Raw genomic sequence first — 11,796 nt, 5'->3', positions numbered from 1 at the left:
TAGCTGGAAAAAAACATTTTTCAAGAACCACTATAAAACCAAACCAATCTCTTTTACCTTAAATTATATGCTTATCTCTGTAAAGCTGCTTTGAAACAATCTACATTGTTAAAAGCGCTATATAAATGAGGATGACTTGACTTGACTTGTCAGGGCTCTGTCACAAAAGGGTGGAGGGCGGAGCCGACGCTTCAGGGGGGCCAGGGTGGAGCCGACGTTTCAGGGGGCCAGGGCGGAGCCGACGCTTCAGGGGGGCCAGGGTGGAGCCGACGCTTCAGGGGGGCCAGGGCGGAGCCGACGCTTCAGGGGGCCAGGGCGGAGCTGACGCTTCAGGGGGCCAGGGCGGAGCCGACGTTTCAGGGGGCCAGGGCGGAGCCGACGCTTCAGGGGGGCCAGGGCGGAGCCGACGCTTCAGGGGGGGCCAGGACGGAGCCGACGCATCCGGGGGGGCCAGGGCGGAGCCGACACTTCAAGACGAAACTCCGGAAGGGCGGCCTCCAGGAGCTTGAGCGGAGCTGGGATGACAGGCTGCATGGGAGGCGCCGGCAGGGCAAGGAGCTTGGGCATGGCCTCCGGGCCTAGTGGGACGGAGGAAGCCTTTCTCCTCCTATTCTGTTTACGAGAGCGGTGCTGCAGCCTCTTCGGCCACCACTGGGGGCGCAACAGGGAGAGTGTACAGCTCTGGGCCAACCGAAGTCGGGTCCTCCCAGAGCACCAGACTTGAGACCCCCAAAGTCTGGTCCTACCGGACCTTGGGTTGGGGCTTGGGGCACTTGGCTTGGGGCCGCCGAAGTCGGATCTTCCTTGACCACCGGCCGAAGGGAAGCGACAGGAGCCCTCCACTTCCTGCGCTTGCGAGGGCGAGGCAGTGTGAAGGAGCTTACCGCCTCTAGTGGCACTGCAGCCTCTTCGGCTACCACTGGGGGCGCTGCAGCATTCCCGGCCTGGCAAGCGAGAACCTCCCCAAAACCCCCAAAAGCGGTCCAGGCCTCTCAATCTCCACCAGTTGAGTGGGTCATCAAGGGCAGAGTTTTAAAAAAAAAATCTTGAGAGCCACGTTGTTGAACCCCAGCCCCACTGCAGCATTGCTGAATTCTAGAGTAAACTTCCTCAGATCAGTCCCCCTTTTGACGGAGGGAGCTCAAGGTCTTGAACCGGAGAATGCGTTCATATAGAGGGGCCTGAAGAGAGGAGGCTGGTGGATGGTGCAAGCCCTTCTTCCACTGAGTCCTTATTATGGCTGGTTCGTTCTGTCCCGGTTTGGGGTTAAGGAAATGAGGACTCAAATGCAGAAGAATAAGGCTTTTATTAAATGACTCGAATTAGGAGGAACAAACAAGTGTAGAAATACGACGATGAAAACACAAGGAGAATAAATAGGTAAACAAACAAAAGAGGGTAACGAGGCAGGACAGGTAGAGCAAATAATCAATAATCAGGTAACAAAATGGGCGTGGTTAGAGAATGACAGGAGAGCACATGGCACAAGGAAACCTTGTGCTCACACCAAACATGACTAAAACACAAGCACATGGCCAGTAAAACAAATCACAAGCCATGTGCTAACACACATGCAGCCAATGAAAACAACTTATAAGCCACGTGTTCACACAAAACACGACAACATGAAAGCACACAGCTAGTGTTAAACACAAGCTGCGTGCTACGCAGTGGCGGATTTAGCAAATTGCGGGCCCAAGGCGAAGGTATGTATGCCCCCATCCGATCTTTAAAAAAAAAAATGTACCGACTGTATGGTGAATAGGCAGGTAAAGCTAATCTACGGGGACGTAAACGTTAGAGAGGAGAAAAAAACCTTCCCCTTTAAACCCTGCATACACTTCTTTACTCCAAAATGAAGATGGAAAGCAGAGAATACACAAAGTGTAGCACTACACAAACTAAAGATGATGATACACAGGGCAACTGTTTGAGCAATGTTGATAGGCAATCTTGCCAAGCGATTGTTGTTTGGGCACTTTCCCATTGAAAATGGGCAATACAGTTCTATCTGGATAATTTAATCTGTGTTTTTATCTTTCTATGACTAGTTCATTTAATTGTGAAAGTAGGGGGTGTAAAGGGACAGATAACCATGAACTGGACATTTTATGCTACTTCAACATTTCAACGTATTTCTTAAGAATATTAATAAAATTTACCATGCTTTTGAAGTGTTTAAGGGGCTTTTTCTGTTCTTTTTTTTAGGTTGGTTGGGGGCCCCCCTACTATGACCGCTGGTAGGACCCCAAGCAGCTTATGTTAAGCTTAAACGTGCTACGTAACACACAAGAATGAACCTCATTGGTTCTCACATGTCAAGCAAACATGCTTGAGTTTCTGTTTACCACAACTGATGTGCGAGTTAAAAATGTTTATGTGAGCAAAAGTCTACATTCAATCTCTTCATCATATAAAGCGATCCCATCTCTTCGTATGATTTTTACTAAACTGCTCAAAACACTTGGATTAGTTTTACCATCTCTTTATGAAGTTTTTGAAGCATCAAAATGGTAGTTGCATAACTGTCTATGGAGGGACAGAAAGCTCTGTTTTCATCAAAAAGATCTTTGTTTGTGTACAGAAGATGAAAGAAAGTCTTATGGCTTTGGAACATAATGGGGGGGGGGGGGGGGGGGGGGGGATTCCTTTGGGCAAAACAGGGAGAGGCTTTACTTGTTGAAATCATAGGCTAAAAGACCCCCAACATAGCAAAAGATGGGGAGAAGGGTCTATTGATTTTCAACCATTAGAAAAAAAGATTTTAATACAGGCCTAGGCTATTACAGTACCAGTAGGCCTAAAGCATAGAGAAATAATAATAATCATCATCAAATCAGCTTAAATCAAAGAGGAAGTTTTAATAACTCATTGTTTGACAAATATTTGTTCTTGTTTTAAGCATAAACTTCCTTCATTTGGTTCAATTCTTAATTTTACATTTGCATCTCAAGTGAATGTGTCCTGATTTAAAGATGTTTAGATAGACTATTTGAATTGAAAAACAAGATATACATTTTTTGCAATGCATGCAGCATTTAACGCCATGATTAAGACTTTCTGCTCTGATTTCTGACCTTTTTAAGGCTTTAATTTGTGTAAGGGCGAACTATTTTTTTAAGACCCGCAGAAACCCTGCTTGTATGAGCCAAAATGGATATTCTTTGTGGTCGTAAGCATCTCTGAAGATCATTACGATTGAACACGCCCAGTTCTCTGTGTGCAGTTGCATTGGGAGGGGTCTAGCACCAGGCGCCATTGAATTGTTTTGCCGGTGTGGACACAGACGCAGAATCACCGACACACCGCGGCTGTGCGCAATTCAGAGAAGCAAAGCGGCCGTCGGCTCTCCCTGGATTGCAATAGTCTAACAATCGAGTCTTTTAGTTTTCATAGACCATCTACACTAAACCGACAACATGAGTGAAATCAACGTAAAAAAGCTTAAAGTGAACGAGTTGAAGGACGAGTTAAAGAAGCGTCAGCTCTCCGACAAGGGGCTGAAGGCCGAGCTTATGGAGCGACTGCAGGCCGCGCTCGATGCAGAGGCCCAGGCCGAAGATGAAAACGCCGTCGCGCCAGAAGCACCAGAAGAAAAGGAAGCTGATGGAAACGGCGTTGCAGTCAAACAAGACTGCACGGGTGAAGAAGAGCCAGAGGGCGAGAGCATGGAAGCCGAGGAGCAAAATGGGGACAAGGGTGATGCCGCTGTTGTGGGTGATGGTCAGGACGACGAAATGGGTGAAGAGGAGGATGGGGACGCCGGCGTGGAAATGGACAAAGCCTTCGAAGAAGATGATGAGGAAGAGGACGACGACGACGATATAATTGACAAAATCGACGATGAAGACGGTGAGCCTCAATCTCATCCATTAGAGGGTGAGCTTTTTGAGTTAAAAATGGCTTTCTGGACGCCGGGAGTATCGTGTTCACGTGTGACGTGAAGCCGGTGAGATCATCATTTAGCATACGTGGCTAACGGCTAATCGGTGGCTATTGTGTAGATGGCTAATGAGCTAATCCTGTCGGTTTCACTTCACTAGCTTGTTTTTCCAAGTGGTCGTACTCGGTTGAGTTTAAGATTTTGATGGCTTCTTTGTTTTAGCCGTGTCAGCAAAGCTATTTAAATCACCCGCACGAGCCTTTTGTTGTTAGGGGTAACGTTATGTTGGTTATTGTTGATATTTCGTTAAGATAAAATTTATATTCATATTGTAGGCTACAACTAATGATTTTTTTATGCTTTATTGAACCGTTTTGGTCGGTTTAGGTAGTTTCAGAAAACTCGAATTGTCTCGCGGGAAGATCGCCTCGTTGCATGCTCATGGCGGGTCGCCCTCGCGCGGATACATACGTTGCTCTCCACAAAACCTTAGGGTAGACAATGCAGAAGTGCGGAGGTTATATTGAAATAATATATTCTCGGCGGGTGATACGGTTAGGTATATTATACAATGGCGGAAAAGTACTTCTAGCCTCGAAAGAAAGGTGAATTGTGTAGTTTCGGTTCAGATTGCTAGAAGGCGCCATTTACTTCCGCACAAGGTCAGTTCAGGAGAATGTGTTGCTGTTCCCCAGTTGTTTGTCATCAAAGATGTGAACATTGACTGGTTAGCCAGCTACAATAGGCTCTCTCTCTCTCTCTATATATATATATATAAAAAATGTATTTGTTTGTCAATGCATTACATATTGTAGAGAAAAGCACTTAAAACACTCACATTTTTGTCTGATCTGCTTTATGCAATCAGATCAGTGCTTGCATTTTGAATCCTGAATGCCATAATGACATAACCAAGCAAAGTATTCTGTCTGATCAGAGGTGGTCGGTTCATTATGTAACTCTGAAGTCCGAGCACTCCTGTCGTGTGGGCCACCCTTAAAACCCAGGGTCCAACACGTCCGGGCATTTCATTACTGTTTGTTTTATTTTCAAAGGGGATGCGGACAAAGACATCAGTGCTGATCAGAAGAATAAGAAGGGTGTTAAGAGACGCCGAGAGGAACATGGAAGGGGCTACTTTGAATTTATTGAAGAAAGCAAATACAGCCGGTAAGGATGGGATGGCCTTCATTATCCCCGAAGTGCCACTTTTAATATATATATATTGGCTTTAAGCGCCAATGCCTTACCTAGAAAAATGCAACCCTCATCTACCTCTTAAAGTAAAACTTTGTTGGGGGTCATTCCTGGCTAATACAAAACACCTTACCTGCAGAAAGCTCATGAAACAATTGGAAAAAACAATGTTATTGTCACACACACTCGCACTGTTGTCAGGCTGACTGTATGCGCGTGTGGCGATTCAGACAGCGACCAAAGCTATGATGATAGCACAAGATCCGGCTTCTGTCATGGCGGGGTGGGGGGGTGATGGGGCAGTGGCGTAGAGTTTGTATCGCACAGAGCATCATTACGTAATGGGGCGGTAAAGTAATGGAAATGAAGCAAATTGTTGTTTCAATCTTCAGACGTTCCTTCGTCGTTTGTATTTTTCTTTTTTTTTCTTTTTCTTTGTGTAATCTAAATCTGAAAGTTTAAATGTTATATTTTCTGTTCTTTGTGTGTATTTAGATAAAGTGTAAAGTATTGTAATAACTCTTCCTTTTAAAGTTTTTCATTTGTGGTCATCAGGTAAGTACAACCAACCATTTGCAAACTCTTGCAACTCTTCACATTGCATTAAGAAAAGGAAATATATTTATTTCTATAATGCATGTTCTTTCTCTAAGTGTGTGGTGCTCAATTCCAGACAGAATGCATTCATTAGGAATCTTCTGTCTAGGTTTAATTTAAGTAAACCAATGTGTGGATAGCAAATTGTCTCAATCTGCTTTTCTTTCAGTATATGGAACAAAAAATAAAATGTAAATATTTTCTTTTATCTGAATTATAATGGGTCTCAAGCCTAAAAAAAATCTCCAAAGGTGTTCGATACTTTGCGAGTCATCCCATAGAAGCTGTTTTTTCTAACACGGAAATTCTAGCAATATCTGACCCAGTTACCAAAGGAGCCATTGGTTTTTTGAAGGGATGATCTAGACCGGGCAGTTTCTTGAATTTATGGGGCCTGGGAGAACATAATGCTGGCAACTCCCATATACTCAGAAATGTAAAGACTTGTTTAATGACCCTGTCATTACAGGGCCTGAGATGACATCTGTAGCATACTCTTGGTTACCACGGAAAGCAATTTCAACTCCTCATTTAGTTTGTAAAAACAAGTGCAGTAGAAGTCTATGGGGCAAATATACTATTTGCTGTCTACATGCTTGTTTAAATTTTAGCAATCTAAAACTAAACTATTTTAGAATGTTGGATTTTCTCATGACAGCAAAATTCCTCTTCCTGATGTCCCTTATAAAACTTTTATTCTTAGTTTTATATATATATATAATATATATATTTTAACCATAGGCTAAGACAGCTTTATGAACTTTAGGGGTTTTTTACATTTCCAGAACGATTTGCATAGATATTATATAAATATCCTTAGAGCTTTTCAGACCATGACTTTATAAAACGAAAATGTCAACAACCTCTTCACGTAGCAAGATATTTCCACTTTCTATTTCACCAACAAGTTTTCTTTCAGGCTTCGTCGTGAGGTAAACTGGTAAGCAATGATGGCAAATTTTGCATTCATAAATGTGAATTTACAAAACAGTAAGAAGGGTATGAGCAGTCAATGTAAGGTAATGCAAATCTACTGTAAGTGCTGCAGTGGCTGTGAGGAAGGACCTCACCTGGACATTGGAAGCATGCCAGTCCATCACAGTCCAAGTTTTGTGCGTCACTCGTGGAATTAATGTATTATTGCCTCTATTTCAGGGCTAAGTCTCCCCTGCCACCTCTGGAGGAAGAGGATGAAGAGTTTGACGACACACTGGTCTGCCTGGATCCCTGTGAGTGCTTTAAGAAATGAGTCCAGTATCTCAAGCATACTCTATTCAATTATAAAAAGTTCTCTTAGAAAATATCAACACAAATCATTTTAGAGTTTTACCTTGTATAGGTGTTTAACTTGTTCTTTTATATTTTAATTTGTTATTCGCCATATAATTAGCCAAGGAGGCTGGTATGGTGTTAAAACATTAACTAACCAACCTTTATATGTTAAGAAGCTCACTGACCAGGATTGTAGAAATGATCTAAACTGTGTAAAGTTGGACTAACAAACAATTTTCGATGTCTCCGTAGACAATTGCGACCTGCATTTCAAAGTCTCCCGTGACCGATACAGTGCCTCATCCCTCACCATGGAGAGTTTTGCTTACCTTTGGGCAGGTGGCCGTGCCTCCTATGGAGTAAACCAGGGCAAAGCCTGCTTTGAAATGAAGGTGAGTACTATGGCATTTTTATGTAACGGGATGAGGAAGTGATGAATTTTGGATCCGTACGTTATACATTATTTGTCTCCTGCATTTGCAGATCACTGAGAAAATTCCAGTCAAGCATTTAAACAGTAAAAACATGGACTTTCATGATGTCCATATTGGCTGGTCCCTGGCTAATGGAAGTCTTTTGCTGGGTAAGTGCAGTTAGTTACTCTTAACATGGTCCCTATGTGGCCACAATGTATGCTTGTACAGCTCTATTTATTTTGAACATATATGACTGTTATACTACTGTTCTAGGTGAGGAGGAGCATTCCTACTCCTATTCGGGCAAAGGGAAGAAGACTTCAAACTGTGTGACTGAAGACTACGGGGAGAGTTTTGATGAAAATGATGTCATCGGCTGCTTCATTGTAAGGCCTGGAGTTCACATCACTTTCACAACAGTTGTTTTTCCCCATTTACTTCCCATTTATTCTTATGTACTTTGTTGTAATTTTGTTCTTTATCTCACCTAGAATTTTGAACCTGATGAAGTGGAAATTTCATTTTCCAAAAATGGCAAGGACCTTGGTGTGGCTTTTAAGGTCAATAAGGAGACTTTGGCCGGACAAACTCTGTTCCCCCATGTTCTTTGCCACAACTGTGCTGTTGAGTTCAATTTCGGTCAGAACGAGACGCCATTCTTCCCTCAGGTGGAGGGCTTCACCTTCCTGCAGCAAATTCCTGTGGATGTGCGTATCAGAGGACCTAAGGGACCCGAGACCAAGAAAGATTGCGAGGTACTCGCCTCACAAAAGTTTTTGCTTTTTTAAAAACCTTTTATTCATCAACTGAAGAAATGTATCACGGTTCATATTAGAATGTTTTCTGAATGTTTTATCTTTTCCGGAACAGGAATAAATTCGATTTTTAAATGTTATTTTAAATTGTAATATGTTTGATTAATATTATTACTAATGAATAATTCATGTTTTATTTGTATTAATTATATTATATTTTATTATATTGATCTTAGATGTATTAAAACAGAAAGATATATTTTTTTTTAAATGGTACTATTTCACTTTTCGGTCAAATAAATTCAGCCTGGATGCCTTTTTTAAAACGTTTTGAACTCTAGTGTAAAAAAACAACAACCTATGAACGTTCACAACACGTGAAACATGATAGTGGTTTAATAATATTTGTTGGGCATGCATTAATGATTGTTATCACTGTTGTTTTCAAGGTGATTGTCATGGTCGGCCTTCCTGGATCTGGAAAAACTACTTGGGTAAAGAAAAACGTTGAAGAGAACCCTGGGAAGTTCAACATCCTCGGCACCAACACTATATTGGAGAAGATGATGGTGAGTGTGTATTTTTACATTTTTATCCAGTCTTTCTGAGTTTCGGTCTTATTTTCTCATCTAATCTCCTTTTTTGTACTTGCAGATTGACAGCATGAAGAGGCAAAACCAAGACACCGCAAAGCTCTCAGCCATCTCTCAGCGTGCTCCTTTGTTCCTGGGCAAGTTTATTGAAATTGCTGCCCGCAAAAAGAGAAACTATATTTTGGATCAGACTAATGTCTCTGCACCGGCCCAGAGAAGGAAGATGTGTCTGTTTGCTGGCTTCCAACGCAAAGCTGTAGTGGTCTTCCCTACAGACGAGGCCCTTAAGGAGAGAGCGCAGAAGAAAGCAGAAACCGACGGCAAAGATGTACCCGAGCACGCCGTTCTAAAAATGAAAGGTAAGATGTGATGTCTTATTTTCCCATTGTAAAAGCAACCTGTTACGTAAAGTAGGAATACAAAATGTTTTTTGGTTTTTTACCTCTTTACAGGTATCTACACATTGCCAGAAGTAGGAGACTGCTTCTCAGAGGTCACCTATGTGGAACTGCAGAAGGAGGAGTCCATCAAGCTCTTGGAGCAGTACAAGGAAGAGAGTAAGAGTGCTTTGCCACCAGAGAAGAAAGTCAACCAGGGTACCTTGACCCCCAGAAAGGGAGGTGGACGAGGCAGAGGGTCTAAGAACCAGTTCAGTAGGGGTGGTGGTCCAGGACCACGTGGAGGCAGAGGTGGATTCCAGCCCCGTGGAAACTTTAGAGGATGTAAGGGGCTTTTTGTGGACTACTACAGAACTTTTGTACGAGGTGCTCTTCAGTGAGCTGCCATTGAATCGGTTAAAATAAGGTCTATTTATAATTGAAATATTTTTTTTCCTTTCAGTACCAGTACCACCTCGTGTTGGTGGTTTTAATCGTCACCCACGTGGCTACATGCCTCCACCACCACCACCACCCGTCTTCCGAGGCGGGTTCCATAGTCGAGGCAACTTCAGCAGAGGTGGAGGCGGTGGGATGCCCGGCCGGGGAATGGCTCCCAGGGGTGGGCACATGAGGGGCGGGCACATGAGGGGGAACATGGGCAGCAGAGGTGGAGCAATGAACCGTGGAGGGCCTGCAAACAGAGGTAACATGCACCGCGGCGGTGGACCCAACCACAGAGGACCCTTTCAGCAGGTTAGTTCCTTGATTTCGCAACCAAATACATTATTATTCAAAAATATGGGGTATTATTGTTTTTTGAAAGAAATATCTTTCAACAATGTTCTGATCAAGGCTGCATTTATTTGATTGAAAATAGTCAAAACAGTAATGTTTTTAAATATTATTACAGTTTATAATAATAATTTTCTATTTTATTGTATTTATTCATATATTCATTCATGTGATTGCAAAGCTGATTTTGTCACATGATGCCTTAGAAATCATTCTAATACGCTAATTCGGTGCTTAAACATTATCAATGCTGAAAATATTATTATAGTTTAGAAGAAAGAAAAAAAAATTATATATATATATATATGTGTGTGTGTGTACTGAAGTATTTTACAAAAAATCCAGTCTTTACTCTTTACTGGCACTTTGATTAATTTAATATATGCGTGCTGAATAAAATTAATTTCTTGAAGAAATTTACTGACCCCAACCTTTTGAATTGTACATCCTGATTAACCTCAATTTGATCTGACTTTGACATGGAGAGTAATTTTGATTTTTCACATTCTTAGAAGTTCCGCGGCAGAGGAGGCCACCAGCAGAATCGTGGGGGCTTTGGCAACAAAAACGGGTCTTTTGCCCAAACCTTTAACCAGAGTTGGCAACAAGGGGTGAGTAAAGTTATGTATATTTTTGAGAAAGCTAACATTTGATTGGATGACAAAGGAGTCATACATTTTATACTCTTCCAATGAGAAATCCAACAACAGATTGGCAGTATTTTACAACAAAATCAAATTGTAGTCCATTTGACTGATGAAACTTTCTTTGACCCCTTAGTTCTGGAACCAGAAGCCATGGAATCAACAGTACCACCCAGGATATTACTAAGTGCACATTTGTATTAAAGACTCATGGCCTCTGTTGCACTGAGATGCACAGCCACAGAATATCCATCCACTTTTATGGTCCTCGTTTATTGTAATTTTTTAAAGGAAGTCCATTTTTAAATGAGAAGCAAGTGGCAAACAAACATTCCGCCTCAGAAGTAAACAGTCTACGTTCTACATAGATGTGTGATGTCTTCACTCTCAGATTTTTGTAAAATGCATTTCCTCCCCCTTTTTTGTATCACAGCTTTGATATTGTTATATCCGGAATCACTGCATATGTCTTGCTTTGAATTTCAGGGTTGTGAATTTTATTCTGTAAAATGTCATTTTTACTCATTGTAAATTATTTTATTGTTTTTTAAGTTCTTTTGCGCAAATTGTAGTGTTAAAAAATCCCTGTGAACCTTAACATTTTCAAAACTTTTGTCAATAATCATTCATATTTACTCAGCAACTTTTCATGTTCAGTGGAGGAGTGAAAATATTGTTCTCCATTTACTATTTTCAAGTTTTTCTTTGTTAGCCCAGACTGTAACAGTTACTTCATAGGTTTGCAATAAAAGATGTGCTTGCTTTTCTATGACTTTTTATGGCTTTTGACTGATATCTTGAACAATCCATTTAAGAAAGCCTTTGGGTGTCAATCAGATTTTTCTCTTTATTCAGCACCGTAAGACTTTTCAGTGTTTTCCTGTCAAATACGGTGGAAATATTTGTAAATCAATTTAGTTAATGTGACTTTTTAAATGCACTGCATAGTTTCAAAAAGTAAATTTATGCATTTGTATCATGTAAAAAAACAAGAGAAGCCATGATGAAACATGTATATTCATTGAACTTATTTACACAAATCAACATTTTATCAACAATAACTTCAAATATATATTGAACGTTAAGCTTACTAATACTTCTGAGTAACATTTTGTGGCAACACACTTCAAAATGGTTCTGCAAAATCTTACGTGAGTAACAACATGCAGATGATCTAGTTAATGCAATTTCCCCATTTCTGGTCCACAATTTGGACCATTTTATTGCAGGATAAAATGTTTCCGTTGGGATTAATTGGGCAAATAGT

The 11,796-nt window shown here is 41.4% G+C and overlaps 1 protein-coding gene across 2 annotated transcripts; it reads left to right on the top strand.

Annotated features, from left to right (window-relative positions):
- Positions 1–3,200: 3,200 nt before the first annotated feature.
- On the top strand, positions 3,201–11,301 carry hnrnpub (heterogeneous nuclear ribonucleoprotein Ub). 2 transcript variants are annotated; one of them, XM_077220031.1, is made up of 13 exons: positions 3,201–3,852; positions 4,939–5,053; positions 6,833–6,906; positions 7,202–7,341; positions 7,433–7,532; positions 7,639–7,751; positions 7,857–8,120; positions 8,570–8,689; positions 8,775–9,072; positions 9,166–9,435; positions 9,554–9,846; positions 10,398–10,496; positions 10,666–11,301. In XM_077220031.1, the coding sequence occupies exons 1-13, from the start codon at positions 3,420–3,422 to the stop codon at positions 10,714–10,716; spliced, it is 2,370 nt and encodes a 789-aa protein (XP_077076146.1). In that variant the 5' UTR covers positions 3,201–3,419; the 3' UTR covers positions 10,717–11,301. The 2 variants fall into 2 exon arrangements, with proteins under 2 accessions (XP_077076146.1, XP_077076145.1); XM_077220030.1 differs by having other exon boundaries at positions 3,229–3,879.
- The last annotated feature ends 495 nt before the right edge of the window (positions 11,302–11,796 follow it).

Source organism: Siphateles boraxobius, unplaced genomic scaffold (assembly GCF_051911475.1).
Source record: "Siphateles boraxobius isolate OS27281-9 unplaced genomic scaffold, OSU_SipBor_1 8, whole genome shotgun sequence".
Taxonomy (NCBI): Eukaryota; Metazoa; Chordata; class Actinopteri; order Cypriniformes; family Leuciscidae; genus Siphateles; species Siphateles boraxobius.
Note: the sequence above shows the minus strand (reverse complement) of the source record. Positions and strands in the feature narration are given on the sequence as shown.

Excerpts from the sequence above, each read along its gene's own strand:
- hnrnpub (XM_077220030.1), top strand. The coding sequence starts at position 3,420 with ATGAGTGAAATCAACGTAAAAAAGCTTAAAGTGAACGAGTTGAAGGAC. Across the intron at positions 7,342-7,432 it reads AAGCCTGCTTTGAAATGAAG|ATCACTGAGAAAATTCCAGT; the intron begins GTGAGTACTATG and ends CTGCATTTGCAG. Across the intron at positions 9,847-10,397 it reads ACAGAGGACCCTTTCAGCAG|AAGTTCCGCGGCAGAGGAGG; the intron begins GTTAGTTCCTTG and ends TCACATTCTTAG.